The sequence below is a fragment of the Schistosoma haematobium genome, chromosome ZW, assembly GCF_000699445.3.
Source record: "Schistosoma haematobium chromosome ZW, whole genome shotgun sequence".
NCBI classification, from domain to species: domain Eukaryota; kingdom Metazoa; phylum Platyhelminthes; class Trematoda; order Strigeidida; family Schistosomatidae; genus Schistosoma; species Schistosoma haematobium.
In genome coordinates this window covers 51193509-51216215 of record NC_067195.1, presented here as the reverse complement: position 1 = coordinate 51216215, position 22707 = coordinate 51193509, and the positions used below count along the sequence as shown (strand labels likewise).

The following is a 22707-nucleotide window of genomic DNA, read 5'->3' as shown; positions in this document are numbered from 1 at the left end:
ACCTGTTGAAGATTGGTTCAGAGCAGAGTTCTCTTTTCAGCAAATTCATTTTCAAAGCTGTGCAATCACAAATATATACTTATTTTTCAAGATGAAAACAATTACAATGATAGTGACAATAAAATTGTGTTAAACGTGATAATAGCGAGGTAGAATAAGCAAATGTATTAGACCATTGTTTTTATCATGGAAAATAATAATAGATTTATTGTTAAGGGTTAGAACATTTCCTATCTATTGTCATGATGAGTATTCAAGCCCTCAACAATAAAACTACTATATATTTGCGATTGCACAGCTTTGAAAATGAATTTCCTGAAAAGAAAACTCTTCTATGAAACCAATATTTCTTATTTTAATTATTGAAAGCCTGACAGTAGATAATCTATACTTTATTTTCTGTTAGAAGCACATCAACTATTCGAATAAGTTCATATACTTTTAGAGTACATGTTTCTTTTCATGCTATTAGATGAAAAATTGTTTACTACGAGTACAATACAAAAACAAATACAAGGTATGTACATTGTTTAACTGGTGTACAATTCCATTCTTCCATTTGAATAAACATAAAGAATACCAGAGCCAATATCTATTTCTTCTTGATGCGATAGTGTTTTCTTATTACTGTCAACGATCAGTTGTTTACGCCCCTCCAGATTATCACTTTTTTTCAACCAACAAAAAAATATTATTATTCACATATAACGTTTGTGTAGCTGCGAAATTTTTCTCTATATTTAAATTGGCAAAAAACCCACTCAACTTGATGATGAACTCGTTTCTAATTGTCGATTAAATCAATCTACATTTACTGTATTATTATTATAAAACGTTATCTTAAAAGTTTACCCTCTTCTGCTGTTAATACTTGGGGTCACACTGAGTAAACTGTTAAAATAAATATACTTAAAAATATAACAGACGTACCGACTAAGTTTACGAAGATTTTGTAGATCTCGTTCAATGGTTCGTTTAGCTTCCATTACTTCTTCCAAATCTCTTTGGAGGCGGCGACATCTTGCATTGATTCTGGCGTTCTCTTCTTCAAGACCTGCTATTTCTCGTTTATTTTGTTTACATGAAGATTGAGCTTTTTCAAAAGATTCCTTCAACGCTTCTGCACATCGTCTCAAATCATCATTCTATGCAGATTGATAAGTCAGACAACATTTACCGGAAAATATTACATACATATATAGAAGTAATAAATAACAATCATAAAAATGATTAATTAATTAATTAATTAATTAATTAAGGTAAAGTAATAAACATATTCTAGTTAAAACAACACAAAATCAATAGTAATTTCAAATATCGACTGAATACAGATATTTACTAAACAATGCGGTTATCATTATCATTACGGTGAATTGAGTGTACACATAACCTAATTAAGATATTTAAAGCTAAACAATTGATGTTTCAAAATATCGTCAGCATTTCGATTTCTTTGGTAATTGTTACTTTTAAATTTTACACATCAACCGTTAGGTTTTATTCATATATGAATGACAATAATTTATTTGCAATATGGTAAGGATAAGTGTAGTTAACATATGATTAATATAGAAAAGAACAAATTGATGTTATTCTCCACTTTCCCCCAAATGCTCTGGGACAGTAGAGGATGGGGAGATTCCGCTCTCTTTCCCGAAATGCTATCGTATGGCCACGCGAATACAGTCGCTGACAGGCGGAGTGTTGTTTACTAAAATGAGAGGACCGAATGTCCGGTGCTTTAACCGGGTTGGTGGATATGAAAAATCCATAAAACCCTGATTCCAAAACAGTGGTCATATGGGCTCTAGGATCCCTGAGAGAACAAATGGTGCATGAACCTATTGTTGATCACCGGCTACTATGGGATCGCCTCCTAACGCTGCTCCGCCGCCTTATGAATTAGACCTCTAGGTCAAAGGCTCGGGGAGTGACCACCTAAGAAAACCACCTGCTTTAGTTTGGGCACCTGGACAGTATTCCAGCCCTGATAAATATCGAATGATTTGTGTGACAAATATGTAATTGGTGCATCCTTGTACCAACGTTTGTGCTTAAATGCATAAATAAATTACTCTGTTAGATGTACCTTATAATTTATATAGGAAGACATTTATTAGTACAAATCCTAACGATGAATCCATAGTATCTTCAACAGATAACTTGTAGATTTCATCATCGAAGGAGGATTATTTGCTCAAGGCATGATATAAAGGAAGTTGTTTTAAATAATGGGGTGGAATGGAAGTAATTAGTACATTTCACTTGATAAATAATCATCCAAGTAAATATAAATGAGAAAAGCTTCTATTAATCAAATATTAAGTAACGTTCTGACAAATGGACTAGTAATTTACTGCATAGATTCACAAGTTACATATATATACGCATAAGAATGTGATAAATGTTGAAATGAAATAACTAAGATGTAGTCTCATAAGTTTTTAAGATGAATACCGGTAATAAAATAAGAAAAGTAAAGAAAAAACACTAACTTGGAGGATTAAATCTTTGCATTTCTTTTCAGCTCTGCGGAAATTTTTATTTGCATTTAACTTCTCTAGTTTTTCTGCTTCTAGTTGCTCATCTAAGGTTGTCAAACGAGCTTCTAATGTTGCAATTTGAGCTTTACCACGACGACCTCCTTCTTTTTCAGCTTCAACTAGCCTATCGCGTAATTCTTTCACCTAAAATTCCATAGGCGAAATGAAACCATAATTGTGGGAAGGCAAAAATTAGTTTGTTGAATGTGATATAACAATTAACAACTTTAAAGAACGTACCTGTTTTTCAAGAGAGATTCTCTGACACTCTGAACGTAGGAAGTTATTCTTCTCGACGCTTAAATCTGTCTGAGCTTGTTCCATTTGACAGTAGACTCGTTTGTGGCGCTCTTCTGTAGCATCCATGGCACTTTGTATTTCTTCCAGTTGATCCTCTAAAGCAGTAATACGAGCTTCTAAACGCTTCTTTTCTTCCAGTGCTAAAGTTCTAAAGAATATATGAGGTAATTGATTTTAGCCGTAATATAAAATAAAAATCAACACATAAAATTGATAATATTGGAACAAATAAGCAACTTACTTGGCATTATTTGCAATAGATAACTCTTCCAAAGCTTCATTTAAATCACTCTTTAGATTACGACAAGTTCTTTCACTTACACCTAAATCTTCTTGAAGTCGAGCTTTATCTGCATCCAGCATACGATATTTCTTGTCCAATTCTCGTGCAGAATCTATAGCTTGATCACGAGCACGGGCAGCATCTTCAAGTTCACGCTGAATGCCACCAGTAACACCTTGGTATTTTTTCAATTGTTTTACAGCTTCTTCTTTTTGTCGATTCGCTAATTCAAAGCGTTGACTAATATCTGCAAGATCAGTTTCCAATTTTTTGCGAACATTAAGATGACTAGCACGTTCTCTTTGTTCTTCTTCTAATTCAGTTTCAAGTTCTCTTATACGTTTAAGAGATTGACGTCTTTGTTCTTCGAGCAAGTCATCGCGAGACGCCAATTCTCGTTCTAGTTGAGTGCGAACAGCATTCATTTGAACCTATCGAATGAAAAATAAACGAAGTTCCTCATCATGAAACAATATACATATATTTAATACTATGGAAAAGGTGAAAACATTGATTGAATCAACTAACCTCTGCACGTTGTTTCTCCATGGTAAATGTCGAAATCTCATCTTCTAGTTCTTCTATTTGTTGTTGAGTTTCTTTTAATCGTTCATTTAGACGATAGTTCGTTTGTTCCAACCCTACTAAACTCTTACCAGCATCATCCCCATGAGAACCAAGTTCTTCTAATTCACGAGCGAGTAATGAACGCTGGCGTTCTGACTCTTCTAACTGTTCTTTAAGCTTTTCCATTTCATTCTTTTGTGTGAATAATTTTGTGTCTTTTTCAAGCATTTCTTGATAAAATGCATCTTTTTGAGCCTGAAAACTATTAAGTTGATTAACAGTTTCTGCATGAGTTGATTCTAATTTCTTGATTCGACGTTCATTATTAGCTTGATCAGATCGTTGACTAGCCATGACATGATTCATATCTTCAAGCTGAAAAAAAGATTTATATAATAATCATAACTAAGCAGAGAGTAAAAAAAGTATTTGTTTATGATTGAAAGATTCAGTTTAGAATCATAATTTGATGCGAAAAAGGCCATAATGAAAGACTTGTTTCTTTTTCAAAATCAGCTGCAAATTAAACTACAAGCAGACAATATTTCGCTGATTTTGATTTACCGATGACTTTCTTTTATTGATACTCTATATAATCGATGGGAATTAACAAGAACTAATAAAAATGTTTGAAAGTATTGTCTAATATAGTTAGTTAGCTAGCAAGACTACTGACGAAAAAAATGAAGCCATTTTTAATCGTTAGATCAATAAAAGATATTGAACTTATCGGCTTAGAGTGAAGGAATAAAAATGCATCAACGACTTATGTATATAATACTTGGCAAATAAAATAAAACTAAGGCAGATAATTCTTGTAGCTTGGTTGGTCGGTAGTAGGATAAATAATTTTAGATCAGTTTGTTCAAAAATTTGAAGGGATTCTGAACAAAAATAAGATTTCCAAATATAGTTGGAGCAATGAATGTTCGTTTTTCCACTCCAAGTTATGTAACATTCTATTAGCATGAAATGTACACCTTATATATTCACATACTAATTATAGTAATGTAGATAAGAATAACGCTATTTAACATCACCTAAGCTGTAAGTTACGAAACTTATGTAAATAGAACACTATTGGTTGAAATTAAACATATCATTATAAACTGTATAGTTGAAACAAGATCAATTGTTGCTAGAGTTGGGAAGTAACATAACAGCTTACTTCACTTTGTAATTTCTTGCGTGACTTCTCTAACTTTTCAACTTGTGAAACAAGTTCTTCATTACGATTCCGGGTATCATCCAATTCGCGTTGAAGTTTTTTACGTGCATCTTCCAAGGTTTCCAAATAATGTGTATCTTCCTCCACTTTTTTCTTTGCATCTTGCATCTATAAATTTAAAAAATTTCGTATAGCGAATGAAATTTTAGTAAAACAATATGGAGATTAATTGAGTAAGTAAAGGATATGAGATAGGAATAAGAAAAGAGGGCAAATAGTATGAACTTAGGTATTGTAACCTGTGACATAGGATGAGATGTTTTCCAAGTCAAATAGAAAATTTACAATAAAATCCATTTCAATTTGCAGTACTTACTAATAGCTCAATATGCCTTAAATATTATCACCATCAAGACGTACCAACCAAATGAGTAAAATTACACAGAAAGAATAAGCATAATTGAGTCGGCAAACCTGTCCCTAAAAATTAGCTTGTTCCACTGATTTTTTCTGAATGAAGTACATGTTCTCCATTTCATGGGCAAAAATGCCCAAAGATAGCCCGAGTTCTTATAAGTATGTCCGTAATAAGAATAAATCCCATATATTAAATGGATTATAAAGCGATTTATAATCAACACATGAGTTATATATTTAAAGCCGTTCTAAAAAAACATCGCATGGAAAAAAAGGGTAACAACCTGAGTAGTAAGTGCTATAATATGTTTCTCTAGGGCAGTTTTGGCTTGTTCTTCAGCATCCAGTGAATCCTTTACTGTTTCTCTTTCATCCTCTACTTGACGTAACTGTAACTGTAAGCTTAATTTTGCCTGAGTTTCTTCTTCCAAACGTGCACGTAAATGATTGAGTTCAGATTGTGCAGAGGTTTCAGAACGCGAGACCTTGCCTAATTTAGTTTCGATTTCTTCCATTGCATTATTCAAACCTTCAATTTCATTCAATGCTTTAGTGAGTCTGGACTCTAAATCATTACGTTGCATTTCTGTTTCTTGCATTTTGACTAAACTTTCATTTAGTTGCTGTTCAACTTGACGACGACGTTTGTCAATTTCCGTTCTAGAAATAAAAAGTGATGTAAAGTGGAAAAGCAGTAGAAAATTTGTGAACTAAAAGTATACACAATTGAATTAATTAAAACTAAAAAAATTAGATTACCATGAGAGCTTAAGTTTTTCTGCCGCTGATGAACTTAAATATGGATTTCTGTCATCCAAATTTAATGAATTACAATAAGGGAAAAATAGGTAATTTCAGGAGACTAGAGGGGTTTATCAACTAGTCATAGGTATCATAAAATCTGGGAATGTATATGGATTGGCCCAATTTTTCACACCATGTAAGCACATAAAGATAAAAAATTCAGATGATAAGATTAGTAGTATTGTTAGTAATAATATATAATAATATAATAAGTTAGAAAAGAAATAACAGGATTTGATAAAAAAAAATGAACTCGTAGAATTAAAAGTACAAAACGACTTTAAGACGTAAGTCACAATGAAAACAAAGAGTGAATATCTCAGTACCAATGTGGTGTGCTACTGACCTCGACATATATAAGTAGTATGTATTACCAATTGAAAGTGAAATGCTTGGAGGCAGAAGGTTATGAAGATCGAAGAAAAGAGAACGACTGATGTGGAAATGAAGGAACAATAAGGTATGAGACGATTGATTGATATTTTGCAAATGAAGTGTTTATTGTATGCTTTTCAGATTTTACTAAGATATTCTGTAATGTTATATTAAAATAGATTCGATCGTCCCCACTTGTGTCCTCGTTCACTACACCATTATGACTGATTCTGAGACATGTCAACCAAAGTCTTGAACCATTGGTCATGATAATGGTATGTGCTCCAATCGGGGTAAATCTACACCGATTAACAATCAATAACTTCATGAACTGATGTCATGTATATACAAAAACTATGTACGGTTTTTTAAACCAAAATATGCCGGTATATCATTTATGTTTGACTATAGGTATAAAAGTCTATCCTTAGGAGCGATGCCAATATGAACTAGTGAATGAATGTGTTTGACCGATGAGATTGCGTCATGAATACTATTATTGATACTAACTAATACGATTAATACATTAGTTTTCAAAAAAAGTGACGAACGACAACTTCGCTTCCTGATGTACTAAATATAACATAATTATAAATATCAAAGAATAAAGGTCAGTGATAATTATGCCATAATGAATTGACGTCTTTTAAATGAATGATTTAAAATTGATGAGGAAACTACAGAAAATGACGAATAAAAAAGTCATACATGCAAAAGTAATAGTAATGATAAGTGATTCACATAACCTAATCATAGTAGGACAAATATTCTATGGTTGAACTCTTGAGTCGATTTAAGCTAGACCACCATGGAAAACCTGGAAGAAATATTTCGTCCTAGTATGTGTTCGAGTCCCGTGTGTGGGATCGTGAATGTGTGCTGCTGAGGGGTCCCATACTAGGATCGAACTGCCGTCCAGTTCTTACAGGTTTTTCATGGTGGTCTAGCTTAAATCAATTTATGAATTCAACCATTAAATTACTAAAATTTCCACAAACCCCCATTTTGAAGATATTCAATGACTTATTTTGACACATACACATACAAAAAAAGATGAAAACCAATACAACAGACTATTGGGTATTTTTATGTACTATATATATATATATATATATATATACTCACTTGTCTTGTTTAAGGCTTTGAATTTGTTTCTGTAATGCATCAGTTGTTGAATCTTGTTGAACTTTTGATCTTTCTAAGGAAACTTTACTTTTTTTAAGTTGTTCAATTTGATCGTTTAATGTTTCTAGAGTTGCGGCATGAGATTTGCGCATATCTTGAATAGTAGCTTCATGGGCACTGAATGAATATATTACATGAGAAACAAATGAACAAAACTAAATAATGAAGAAATTAAGGTAATAAAGTATTATGACAAGAGATTGAATAACAATTGTGATTTAATATGTTGCACAAAATTACGCGTATTTAATAAGGTGTCATTTAAGTGACTGAATATTTTCCTATTTAGTGAAGCTATAAAAACTGATCTATTGCCAACAGGTTGTGCATTGATTTGAAATAACAACTAGATAAATGTATTATTAAGATGGATAAGAAACGTGTTATTAGTTATGCATATACAGACTGAACGAAATATAAAGTCACTGAATATGGAGTATGCATTAAACAGTGAAGAAATTATGTTGGTCAAACAACGTAATAATTGCATAAAGACATTAGATATAAACACCTAGTATTAATATGGAAGACTTGAAACCATAACATCAAAGTCTTCTACTGACTGTCCAGTTAACTAATCAGTTATAGTTGACGATTATTTACAATTTAATGTGAGTAGGATTTTTATAGAACACGATTCTATTAGAAAGTATGCTTTTAAATCTTTTATATTTAACTGAACAAACAATAAATCAATATACTTTCCTATCCAAGTGTAAAGCTAACAGCAATCTTCTGTTTAGAAGAACGTAACATTGTCGATCTCAGTACAAGTCCTGAGGAATGCTTTTATTTATCACTAGGTAGTATTTAGATATGAATTTTCCCCAATGTCCTACAGACGACTTGTATAAGTGTTTTAACTAATCATTACACACAAGTGGTTGGATATGTTGCTTGAAAACAGTACTACATACTTTGACTGAGCTTCAAGCTGATGACGTAGGTTGGATAAATCAGATTCATATTTTCGGAGAGCTTGAGTTTGTGCCTCGCTGTTTGTTCCACTGTCAATGAGTTCTAATCTCATCGCCTCCACTTCTTCCGTCAGATCTCTTTTAGCTTCATCAGCTTTGTCACGAGCCATTCGTTCAGCTTCTAAGTCTTCTTTGAGTTCTTGAATATGTGATTTATATTCTCGCACTGATTTTTGTGCCACAGCTTTGGCAACAATCTCTTCATCTAATCGATTTTGTAATTGAGCAACTTCTGCCTCAAGTTTAGCCACTGTGGCTCGGAGCTCCTCAACAATCCTTGACGATTCCGATGCTTGATCTAGACGTTCGGAAGCCTCAGTTTCAAGTCGTCTTTTTGCCACTTCGATATCTTGACGAGATTTTTGTTCACGGACAAGTTTATCCTGAAGTTCATTAAGGTTACTTTCATATTTACTTTTAAGTTTAGTTAATTGTTTACTACGCTCTTCTTCTTCTGCTAACTGACTAGTTAACAAATCTATTCGATCAGTCAACTGCTTTTTGTCTTTAACAAGTTTATTATATTTATCTTCAATGCTAACATAGCCATCGTTAAGTTGAGAAACTTTTTGTTCGATAGATGTCTTTTCAACTTGTAATTTTTGGCGTTGTTGTTCTTCCAATTCTAACTGATCTGATAAATCTGATATCTGTTAAATACAAATCAAAAATTAAATAAATAATAATATAATAGAAATAAAATTATATACAGGAGTATACTACATCGAAAAATGCATGAGAATACAACTTTGAAATTTAGCCCATGAATTACGGGCAAGCTTTTTTGATTTAGTGAATTAAGAACAGTTGAACAATCGCTGTGAATCTAAACATCTTATACACATGTATTTCGGTAGTTTAACAGTAAATATAGTGAGACCAATGAATTTGAAAATACTATGGTAAAAATACTTATATGTACGTGCGAATGAGCGGTACTAGAATGGGACAAAGTAATTCATTAGTGAGATGTGTTTTTGTGAATTTAACTCTGATAGATTGAGATTGCTTTATAGAGAATTAAGTTGAAACCTTAACTATATAGCCCTGAGAACTAGAAAGCATTGGAAAGATGTTTTGTTTTGGTTTAGATTCCTCAATATTCTGCATCTACGACCCCAGAGGAAATCGGACCAAGAACCTTCAGGTTTGAGTGCTTAAGATTCGGAAACAAAAATAATATTACTACAATGACACAACTTGAAGAAAACGTGCAAAATGAACAACAGAAGACAAGTCTCAATCAATTTAGTAAGAAATTGACAAATATATGAGGAAATGTCAGTTCATGACATTTAAAAATGAGGGGGATAGAACGTAAGTCATACCAGAAAATACCTATATATACGAATAACAAAAACGGGTGACGAAAAAATACTGATAACTCAGGGAATATAATAAAATCTAAGCAGTACATGTATGAATTTAATTAACTAAATTCGACATAATTAATTAACTAATTACTGGGTCATGTACCATCGAACTACAAGCTAAATTTTATGTGAAAAGACTAGTAGTACAATCCTACTACTGCCCAAACCGAAGGTGGTTTCTAGCTATTAAAGGTGGAGTATTTTAACCGTTCCATTATCGAATATACATTTCAAAGAGATGATCAGAATAAAAGAATCCATGAGGATTTACCTGTTCTAACAGACGTTTTTGTTCAGCTTCCAGGTTATGTAATTTTGATTTTTCTTCACTATCTCTATTCTCAAGTTCCATATAGTCTTCTTCTAAAGTTTGTAATTTTTCGCGTAGACGATCACGCTCCTATATAACACCACAAAGAAAAGAAAAGGTCTCTTTTAGTGAATTATCGAAAACATCCTAATGATATAAAAAGATATTTGATCGAAGATATTATCTGATACGCATACACAAAAACTTACTGTCTGTAAATTTTGATTTGAATCGTGTTCTTGTTGTAATTCAGCATTTAGCTGGACTTTCTCATTGCTTAACTTTTCGTAGGATCTTTGCATTTCATTAAGCTCACTGACAACTTTTTCCATTTGTTCACGAATCTAAAATAAAACAATATCAAAGAAATAAATGTAGATCAATAATATATTTGTAATCTCCCAATGAGTAGACGTTTCGTGACTTAGTGCAAGTCACTTCTTCAGAGAATAAATAAAAAAGACAAAACGATTATCATCACAAAAGCCGACAAAGGCAACACAACAGTAGTCATGAATGAAACAGATTATATTAATAAAGCTCTTGAACATCTCTCAACAGAACCATATGAAAAGATCAATCAGAAAAATTCTCTAACGATTAAAAACAAAGTCAAATCAGAAACAAGTCAACTTTTGAAAGAGCTAAAACCAGTCATTGGTGTCTCGCTTTGTTTTGCTCTGCATCCGAAATCACGCAATGTTTCACGGTTTTATGGTTTACTGAAAATACATATACCAGATATCCCTCCAAGACCGATAGTAGACTTTACCAACACACTAACATATGTGTTGTCGAAATATCTAAGCAACATATTAAAATCACTACAGCTTAACTTACATAATATGATTAAAGATACACATGACTTTAAATTAAAATTATCGGATTTAATTATCGAGAAGAATGAGATCATGGTAAGCTTTGATGTCCTTTCTTTATACACCAGTATTCCCATTGATAAATGCTTAGAATTTATTATTGGTTTATTAGAGAACGACAATACTCTTTCTGACAGATGTCAGAAGAACTCCAAAGAATCTTAGAACAACACAGAATTAAAGTATATTACAAAACAACGGGCACACTTCGAAATACTTTAGCTCGCTTAAAAGAAAAAAACCCTTTCATGTCCACACAGAACTGTGTCTACAAATTATGTTGTATCGATTGTGATGCCTTCTATATTGGAGAGGAATCTTGACTAGAGCCAAAGAACATATTAGGTACACAAAGAAACCTCCTAACAATCCCGTAGAACTGGATAGACTTCAAATTAAATCGGCAATAGCAGTTCATGCCATTTTCAACGACCACCAAATTGATTTTAAAAATATCAAAATATTGCAAAAAGGCTTTTCCAATTACAAAGAAAGGAGAGTAGCTGAAGCGTTCCATATAATGCTTAATCCTACTTCTCTCAATAGAAAAGAAGGCCTTACCATAAATACTACTTAGACTATCTATCTTAGCCATTCAGTCTGATCTTATTTACAATTCACACTATCATCTTACAAATTCCTTGTGGGAAGGCAGCATCGCTGTCATGCTGGTTGTCTGAAGGAAACACCTTACTGCTGTCACACCTCTGTACAGTCAGCAATACGACTTCGCCTTCGGACCTTGGGTTTTTTGCTTTTAGTCTTACCACTCTTCAACCGACCTGTCTGACATGGTAGGACCTTGAGGAACGGTTGTTCCAGCCAGTATAGCTCGGTTGCTTCATCATGATAGGCAAGACCGACCAACATGTCAAGGTAGCAACAACGAAATGACATGACATTAACTTGTTCAGACCTGTTTTTGATTGATCACATATTCTTATTGTTCCGTTGTACTATTTAAACTGGCATTAATTTTAATTTGGTTATTTATTCTCTGAAGAAGTGACTTGCACTAAGTCACGAAACGTCAAAAAATCTACTTTTTCTACTCATCGGGATATTACAAATATATTATTTATTTATTTATAACAATCTACCCAATGCTCAATCTATTTGAAATCATCAAATCAAACCTTGGCAATGATACCTAGAAGAATAAATGTAGAGATTTCTATTAGATCCGATAAAATATTAGGTAAATAAATATGATTGATTGTACAAAATGAACCTGGTCACATATTGTCATATTCTTTTCCGAAATAAACCAGTTAGATATTGATTAACAAGCTTAGTAATAGGACATTTAATTCACTTAAAACAAATTATGAAAGACTACCTCAGCATCTGACGATCATAAAAGGTTGACGGAGGGAATACTAACTCGGATCTAATAAATTAATGACTGAATAGTCTGAAGATAGTACGAAGAGGACAGGTTTATAGGAATTTCATACATTTATGAACTGGAGTATGAAACACAGTTGTGAAGGGCAAATACAAAAAAATACTTTGTACTTCGAGAATTTATTTTTTCTTCTTGAATATTTTTTACCATAATTAATATTACCACTTCGGTATTTATATTGTCATATCACCTTGCAATCCTTACTTAGTGTAGAAACTTGAACTGATGAATATCTGTGCCAGGTTATTTCGTCGGTATGACTGACTGGAAACAGATACATAATTGGATTTTATTAGGACTTCAAGGTTGAAATAAGATGTGATGGAATTTAAAAACGACTATACATCATTACTTTTAAAACGAAACTATAAGCTTGTATCCAAAATGATATTCAAACTAACCTTCCGAAGCTCTTCTTCTTTAACAGCGACCAAATCTTCTTGGCGAGTAACAGTAAGAAGTGGTCTAACTTTTGTAAACAAACGCCACCAGGGCCAATTTCTCAGTTTAAGGTAAGCATCACAATTCCTTTGGATTATTTTGCTAGCTTGAATGTTTTGTATGCGTTGTTCCTTAGCTCTGTAGAAAACAGAGAAAACGATACCCATAAAGAATATAAACCAGTTAGATATATACGGAGAGCGTTAATAACAGATACCAAAAGAGACTAGATGAAACATTTGAAACAGACAATTGTACTTTCTGTTTATACAGAAATGTATAGATATATATACAATGTAATATTGCACTGCGGATTTTGATGAAAGTTTCAACATCAGAAGAATGATAGTTTTTGATTGCTTCAAGTTCGATTAAAAACTGTTTAGACAGTTAAAGTCCCAGATTCATACTAGTGCCTACAAAATAAGAAACCTAAGGTCTGCTGTGTCCAAAGAGCAAAGATAAAACTTATTCGACGCACAGAAACGGAATCAATGATCAAACAACGAAAGGATATTAGCTTAAAATCGTAAGACATGACGAAAAACATAAACTAGCAAACTGATCAATTAACAAACTTACCGTCGGGCTAGATAACCACGAGCATATGCTTGGAATTTAATGATCGAGTTAGTCAAGTGTATATCACGGTCTTCTTCTAACTGAGCCAGGACACCAACTTTGAAAAATATTTTACTATGACCAATGCAGTAGACGTCTTGACTTAAGTCGAGAGCCTTCAACATCTCAGTAACGGCTTTACGACCATCCATAAATCCCTGGGATTGGATAAAGAAATGCCATTTTATTTTAAAATGTAACGTGAATTTATCAAGTTTTCAAGAAACATTAATTCATTTATCAAGCAAGATTTTGTAAAATTAGTTTTGAGACAACTTTTTGTGGAGGCTATTGACACTAATTGGCAACCCAAAACGAAGCGCATGGGACGGCATTCAAAGTCATAGCCTACTGATTGAAAGTTGAGTGTCTTAATGATCGTTTCATCCATGATCACTTCATTTGACATGCTAAGAGTATTTAATTTTTCAGTTCGAAATAACAAGGATTTTTAAATCCGTGAATGTGATGTGAAGTGCAGAAAAATAATTTCCTTACGAAGTCGTGTGTGTATACAGTAAGACATCACACAGTATTTAAATGAAGCTTAATTTTTCAATTTTCAGAAACCAAATGAATATTTTAACAAAAACCTACACTTAATCATGCATATTGGCATTGGTTAGCACATACAAGAAAATAGGTTAAGAAGGATAGCTTAAGCACTAACGACTGCTTAACCAACAATAATGAAAGCAAATTAGACAGCAGAAGCTTGGTATATATATGATCTATAAAAAGTTGGAATACAGAGTGAGCAGTGTACAAACTGACTTAATATACAGAATACTAAATTAATCCTAATACTGCATGAAAATTAAAAGATAAATTAGACTTATGAATAGATTGTTTAGAAATATGTGACGTCTTTGTATGATTTGTACAAATGGGGAATACTTCTTGACTTAAAAAAGCAGTGTTACAAACCACAAATTGTTTGTACATAAAAGTGGATTTTTAGTCACGAAATAGGACGCATTTCTTTTATCCAGTTGAAAAACTATTCTTAATTACTGAAATTGGCATTCCAAACGAAACTAGAAATGATCAAAAAACTGACGGGTTTTTGAACAACTGATAGATAATAAATAAAAAAACTTACAACAGAAAATATGATATTTAGTTAAAATAGTACTGACCTTTGGGATAACATTTGGAGTTAAAATTTCATATCTTTGCCTGAATTCCTGGAAGAGGATACGCGAGGGGAAACCACGACGACAAATCCTTATGCCCTCCAGCACACCATTACATCTAAGTTGTTCCAAAACTAAAGGACCATCAATTCGCCCTGGCTTTTTTTCATGATTTGGAATGATACAACGGACAAAGTTTGGAGACGTATTTTTCAATACAGTCATCAAACGTATAAGTGAATCTTTGTAGAGTTGACTTACAGTACGGAACATTCCCCTTCTAACACTACGAGCAGAACCGAAAGCGGTGTCGGTCGTAGTAGTGGCTGACATGCTTACAATTTCGGCATCTTTCCACATAGCCTGACAAAAAATAAGACATATGAACAATAACAACCGAAATCCTACTGTAAAGCGATTTACAGAAAGGTTACAAATGCTGTTGAGACAGCTTATGACATCATATGGACAAAATTTTGAACTCGACCTAGAATTAGATCGATTAACCAAGATAAAAATCACAAGACTTTAAAAACAGTTGTTGTCTAATTTACATGATCAGTGATATAATCAAGCAGGAAGAACTCATTGAAAAACGACCCAACTAGTATCAATAAAAATTTATTGAAACTCCTATCGATTTTATTTACTGTGATCACTTAAAAATTCAGTCTCCACGAGTGTAATAAAGCTCATATCTACGCTGATTTGTTACAGATTTATTGTATTAAAACACACAATATTCAGCAAAAGTTTAAAAGAAGCACTTAATTTAGAGATTATTTTGCAAACTAACTGGTGTTTGCAGTTTACTCTGGTTTAATTCGTATTTTGCTACTATTAATACTAGAAATTCGAATTTTCAAATCAACTGCCTGATATCAAACGTTTACATGCTTGTAAAACATGTAAAGAAATTGAAATTAAATATGATGAAAAAGGTGAAAAGCCAAGAAACAATTTGCGAGTATGTTTAATATTCTGTTTACAAAATGTTACGCATCAAAAACTTAGATGCCAATTTTATCGTCTGAGTGATATACTTACTTGTCGAAGGATACAGTAGTGAGGTAGTAATACTATTTGACTATTCAAATGAAACGATTTTTAAACTCGATACTTGAAGACTAATTTAGAAAGGATTCAGGAACCAGATCGTAACCCAAACCCCATTTAAATATGGTAGTAATTAAAAAAGAGCTGTCGAAAACTAACCTGAACAAATGGATCATTTGATGCCTGAAGCAGTGCGACCACATTATCGTTGAGAGGATCCATATTTTTCATTAGCCATTGATTTGAATTATATTCAACTCGACCAGCATAGTGAATAACACCGAAATCAGCATTAGATCGAAATTCAGTTTTACACAGTTTTGGATGTTTATCCTGAGATTTGATGAGTTTTTCAACAAACGACTTGTCAGTTCCCTTAGGAAAGAAGCATTCTTCATCCAACAAGGCGAAGATACCCATAGGCTAAAGTTAGAAAGAAACAGGACTTCTGATCATTGTGGTTAAGATATAAATAAAAGTTTACTCATCTGGATTTAAGAAGAGGCTCAGCATATCCCAAAAGTAGTAGTCCTTATATTAGGTATTGTATAAATGCAGGATAATTTAATTGCGTAGCTCGCCAGCTATGGTTATCAGTAAAAGAATTGATTCATTTTACCTTGTTGTCTGGTACAGTGACTAGTGGGGAAAGTAGGTCAAGACAAAAGGGGGACTTTGTTCATTATCGCTGTCAATGGTGATTCTATGAGAAATTTCAATTAGGGGATTATTTGGTGATCTTGAAAATTGGTGATTAGGGATAACAGTTTTTGAGATCATGTGAGTTTTTCTTACCACAAGTGAAATGTCACAAAACGATAACTAAAAGGGATTTTTCAGTAGGTTCTAGTTAGATTTTTTGATGGAAACGAAGGAGTCTATGATAGGAGTCGTTTTGAAACCGAGTGTTCAGACTTTTTCTACGAATATGTTTTAGATCTCTTTTCATTCTTTAACTTATAGTTGAGACCCTATACTGATGAATTATAGAAGTTAAGGGGACCAAGTATTAGTCCGCCAAAATTTTTCTCACAGTTGTTAGGTATAGTTGAAGAGAAAGAATCCATCAAAAACAAATAAATGGAAGAGGACAGAAACTAATCTTGAAGAAAAAAATCATGGGAGAATTATATAAACAAGTCATTTGCCTATTATTATTTATCCTACAAGATTTAATCTATAGCATTATGGTCAGGAAAAGCTTTAGTCCAATGATCTAAATAATATAGCCAATTATACAAATTCAATGACAAGTGGCATCTCATTTCCCGCTGACATGACTGCTTAAACAGGGAAGAAATTTGAAACACTTTAAGTAGCAACAATTTATGAATTTCTGTTAGTTTGCAAAAAACCTTGGACCTATGTTTCAAACCAACGGACACTCATCAACAATAATTGCCCAGAATCATCATGGAACTGATGCTTTCCGTAGAATTCGAACTCACAACACTCAGTTCACAGTCTAACGTCACTACTGAGTGACTTAGGCAAAAACTGACCTCGTGAGACTGTTGGAGAGAGTTCATATAAAATTCTTAATATCTTTAGCAAGGAAAACTGCCAATTGTTAGTCTTTAGTATTTATGTGAAAATTCCTCACACATTCCCAATGTAAATTAAAACCTATGGTAACCCATCAAATCTAAATGGAGTAGGTTGTACATGTTTTAGAAGAAAAATATACAGAAAAATCTATGTTGATTCTTTGTTATCAACGTTGAATAAGTGTGATATTTAATATATGCGTCAACCATGGAATGAGGAGTTAAGTAGGTATAAATCCATTCAGGTTCGTAAACATGCGTTAAATCGAATGAACAGAGATTTATAGTGCAAAAAGTTCATACGATAATGAACAGTTACCGGTACAAAATCAATTACCGCGAACTGTCTGGGTAATTTGAATTGTTCAACTTACTCGTTCAATTAGATCGATTGTCGGTTGCAAATCAAGTCCAAAGTCTATAAATTCCCATGGTATGCCTTCACGAGTATACTCATCTTGTTCTAAGATAAACATTGTATGGTTAAAAAGTTGTTGAAGTTTCTCATTCGTATAATTGATGCATAGCTGTTCAAAAGAATTCACCTGTGAAAAAAAAAATTAAAACCAATAGATTGTCGCAAATTGACTTATTTATCACAATGAACAAGTGTGGTTAGACAAAAATAAAGTTTTTTAGCAGAAACAAACTTTAAAAATTGATGTGACAACTGTATTTTCAAATTCTCTGCGAAATTGGTACGTACGTGAACCGACTACCAGTATGAGCTGAAGATGCATGCAGTTGTAGAATAATCAGTTAGTTGGGGCAATGTGAGAGTATGGCACAAAAGAGTATTACCTAATCATTTCAGTATTCTTAACAACACGAAGAAAGGTTAATAGAGTGTTAAAACAAAGTAACTATGACATCGATCTCAATCTTTTTTATTTAATGAGGACAGTCTTCTATGTAGTGCTTTAAGACTACAAGTGTCAGTGTAGATACATTTATCTTATTATAATTGGTAGGTAGCTTATTACGGCTTACCCTATAACATTCATCTGAACGGATTTTTCAGGTCCTATTGCTATTTAAGCTGTTTTCACTTACAGAAATCCTTTTACCCTGACTACACCTTGGAGGCAGACATCAAAAGAATGAATAGTAACTGGAAAAAACTAGTTAGTTGGAGAATCTTGGTCGGCAGCCTGTGCTCAATGAGGGGTAACAGGCGTAAGTAAACAGCTTGCGGTATGATATGGACGATGTATCAACCTGGATCGATGTTATGGTTCCAATTCCTAAGTTGTTTATATATGTGTCTCTCTATCAATAATTGGTCCAGTTAGATAACTCAAGTACTTCAAAGTACAAAAGGCACGGAGATAATACCAAACTGTTACAAAATATCAACTCACTTGGAAGATTTCGAAACCAGCTATATCGAGAATCCCGACAAATGATGCACCCGGTCGTCTAGTTTTGTCAAGTGTTTTATTTATTCGTGCGACTAACCAAAGAAAGAGCCTTTCGTAGATAGATTTTGAAATAGCTTCAACAGCGAATTCCACTTGCGTCTTGGTTTGAGCTTTTGACACCAGATCTTTCCCAACTTTGATGCGCGGTTTCAAAAACGCTTTGACCATTTCATTCAGAGGGATACCCAGAAGATGGGATACCTTTTCAGCGACTAGGGAAGGTATTAAGGTACGTGTTAATTGTTATACGAATAAAACATTGGGGTAGATTAAGAATTTACAACTGTAAAGTATGGTAATAAATTGAAATCGTTACTATTGATAAATTCCATAAAAAAGAAATCGGATATCATAAACATCTGATAACATTCGGCTTCTATAATTATAAAGTAGTCCCACTAAAAACTTTTAGAGTGCTCAATTGCTACTTCTAGAGCTTATGTTTGCAGTGGTACAATTATGATCTAATTGTAAACTGGCATCTAAAATGATTTACCCTATTTATAGCAAATGGTCAAGTTAACCTGTGAACAAAAACTTTGAAGTATCGTTTACAACTGCTGAACAGAAACCACGAATAAATAAATACACAACTTTTTTTAGATCAGTTATTATTCTAGGACTTTGGTGGACATTATTTAGCGTATTCAAATTTTAGAAGATGGTTCGCCGTAAGCTCTAACCTGACTAATAATATTCGGGCAAAGAGAATCCAGTAGGTTAGTGTGCTTTATTAGCACGAATTCCAATGACAGGAACTCCCATAAAACTTGATTAATGTGATAGCATGCCGACTGAAATCAAGAGATACAGCTACAATCAGAAAGTGGGATAAGTATATCTATATTTCGAATCCTGGCCAAAGGATAGATGATACAGTCAACTCAGTAGCTCCGAGCGTTATCACACATGGGTCAAAACAGAAGCCGATGGGATTTTGCCGCAGTTATCCTTTACAATCTTCATAAATATGAGAGGAACTTCTTTAACTGAAAGAACTATTCTTGGTTGCGTTTTCTAAACCGAATTGTATTGTTAACTGGTGTTCATCTTATTATACACTACTTTGTCAACGACTTTTTTCTTTTTTCTACAAATTTACTAAATTTTCTTTATGATGCTATACACATACTTTGTGTGCTTAGATAATAATCGGAATAATCCGGTCAACATGTTAATACCAAGGGCTGACGCCTGTGATATCGTGTTAAAATACGAACGTAATTAACATATAAGTGATGTATGGAACTATGATACCTAATAACAGTATGTACTTAATGCTATTAAAAACTCTGGTAAAATATTTTAGCGAAATTGCTGTGTACCACATCAGTAATCGCAACATAAAAAAATTGTGATTTGGTATGGTGTAATATCTGATTCAATAAAGTATTAATCATTTCAATGTTTATGAACATGTTTCATTTGAAGATATGATCACAAACTGATAACTGTGACTAAAAAAACCGTAAACCTTGTCTTTATGTACTTTAAGCCATTTTGAGCAACATTATGTACACGAAACTGAAATATGAATATTAACCCATGGAATATGACGTATGGATATCAAGCAGTAAATCAAAAGTTGACAAACATTATACAACTAACTCAGTGTAATAGAGCATAACGAATTTCCAAACACTAACCTGAATGATCTGGTAAAGTTGCTTGGTCAGAACTTCGTTCCTGACGAAATTCTAAGTTTCCTAGATGAAGCACAGCAGATATCACGCGGAATATGGCTAAAATAACAAATTATAAGGATAAAGTATTTGACAACCACTGAATTTGGAAGGTGTAAAGTAAATAAGTTTACTCGACAAGATATCAACATTTTATTTGCAGAAACAAGATATCTAAGTTAACTACATTAAACGTACCATTTTGATCTTCGTTATTAATTCCCATTATATCCATGGCTTCAGTTGTTTCACGGAAAAACTGTTGCTCATCGATCCCCGGAAGTTCGATCATACCATTTGAAAGGAAACGATAAGCACTAGCATGATTTAATAATAGTTGTTGTTGCATTGCTGGAGTAGCTGATGCCAAAAGCTGATAAAATATGTGGAAGCTGCGTTCATCCACTGCCTGACGAATAACACGAGCTTTCTCTAAAAGATCTATACTATGATAAGGAATTAACAATCTCCGCATATGACTTTAAAATAAAAATTAAAAAAGCGGTCAAATATGAAGATGGCGCCAGTTAATGAAACGAAGTAACCTCACGCAGGTTCAGAAAGATAACATAGATATGTGGTTCACAACTCAAGATGATTGCTTGGAATAAATTCTAATGACACAAATATACTCATTTTTTATCCCTCAAACTTAGAGTTTTTAGTGATTGTCGTCTAATTTTTTTCTTTGATACATATATTTTTTAACTACGTATATATTCCATCAATGTTGATTTCTTTGTTATTCTTAAGTGAAAAAACATGAAATGCTGAATCTTGTTCAATGGTCAGAGAGGATACGTGTTTTGTTAGACTAACTATAAATACAAGTAATGCATAATTTCTGTGATTTGGATGTCAGGAGCTCAAGATATATGGGGGATTATTTACATTATGTAGGGGTCTGAATGAAGGTGCAACCTCAAGGCAATCATGTGTTTAAATTGATTTATTATGTGTACCATAACACTTAAATTAAAACACACAAGTTCCATATTTATAATACATTATTTAATTGACCGAATGAAGAAAAACTTAAAAGCAAAAGCCGTACGTACACAAGAACCAATCATAAAAGGGATACATGTTTCAATATTAGCTCCAGCAATGAATCCAGATGTGTCAAAATTAATACGAATAAATTTACCCTATAAAAAGAAATTATTAGTTATTTATTTAAATATCAGATGGAAAATGATACATAAAGTAAAAGACCACAACATAACTTGTAGCATAGAAGTCATTGAGATAATTATCGAACACTTAAAGTGGTAACATTAAGATGATTTTCTTGCACTTATTGTAACCCAGTAAACTAATAAACACAAAAATTCAGTCACAACGTAAAACCTGTCATGTATGTACGTCAATTCAAGATGCCATACTCCATCAGCAGAGGTGAAACTGTCAGGCCAAACCTCACAACAGTAGAGGTAGTAACAGTATGAATGGCAATAGAATAAATTAAGCACTCATGTGAATGTAAATTAGTAAAACAGAAACACAAAAAACGCTATGAAGAATTTAGAATCTCAATATTTGGGGGAAGACAAATAATGGATGCACATGAGCCATTTCAAGCTACTTTGAGCCATGTCATTTAAGGACTCTAACCATTGGTTACGATAATCACGCAGACCTCAACCAGGTAGTTTACACCTATTAACATGGCTCACTCCAACTGTCGATGATTTCATGTCATATCTTGGCTTGGCCGCCCCTAGCTTTCTTATAGTTTACTTCCACATCAGACACTGCCCGTCGAGAAAGGTGATGGTTAGGAATAAGTGACATGTCCCAAACACCTCAGTAGATGAAGATTCACCACTTAATCAATTGAAATGCTATCCCTACCTAGTACTTTATTTCTAACCCAGGTATTTCTTACTCAGTGGTTCACACACGAAGACTTCTTATCTACGAATAGGTCAAATTCTGTTTATCTCACCCAAAAGTATTTTATTAAATTACTTGAGCTAATGAGCTAGCTAATTCATAGGAAAGGGCTTGGATAATCAGCAATTAAAGATTTTTACTACTCATGTTTTGTCAAACGATATATAGTAGATTTTGTGTTGATGGGACTAAGTTCACCGTGCAAACGTTTTCCTCTTGGAGAAGCATTAGATCGAAAATATGGGGCGATTGATAAATGGATAGGAGTGTAAAACAAGAATTTGACAGACCACAAAAAAGTGTGCATAATAGTGGAGCG

At 33.1% G+C, this 22707-nt stretch overlaps 1 protein-coding gene across 1 annotated transcript in view; it reads right to left on the bottom strand.

Annotated features, from left to right (window-relative positions):
• The window catches only part of MHC2 (MHC class II transactivator), a 30414-nt gene that overhangs the window by 5545 nt on the left and 2162 nt on the right, over positions 1–22707 (bottom strand). The window contains exons 7-26 of the mRNA XM_051211680.1: positions 21577–21640; positions 20691–20933; positions 20457–20552; positions 18751–19022; positions 17764–17934; positions 16002–16265; positions 14790–15149; positions 13612–13808; positions 12990–13167; positions 10512–10646; positions 10264–10392; positions 8560–9269; positions 7583–7759; positions 5563–5938; positions 4862–5029; positions 3655–4068; positions 3085–3557; positions 2784–2991; positions 2496–2687; positions 931–1145 (exon numbers count right to left, since the gene is read on the bottom strand). Coding sequence (XP_051071769.1) covers positions 931–1145; positions 2496–2687; positions 2784–2991; positions 3085–3557; positions 3655–4068; positions 4862–5029; positions 5563–5938; positions 7583–7759; positions 8560–9269; positions 10264–10392; positions 10512–10646; positions 12990–13167; positions 13612–13808; positions 14790–15149; positions 16002–16265; positions 17764–17934; positions 18751–19022; positions 20457–20552; positions 20691–20933; positions 21577–21640 — 5042 coding nt within the window. The remainder of the gene's footprint in view (positions 1–930; positions 1146–2495; positions 2688–2783; positions 2992–3084; positions 3558–3654; positions 4069–4861; positions 5030–5562; positions 5939–7582; positions 7760–8559; positions 9270–10263; positions 10393–10511; positions 10647–12989; positions 13168–13611; positions 13809–14789; positions 15150–16001; positions 16266–17763; positions 17935–18750; positions 19023–20456; positions 20553–20690; positions 20934–21576; positions 21641–22707) is intronic.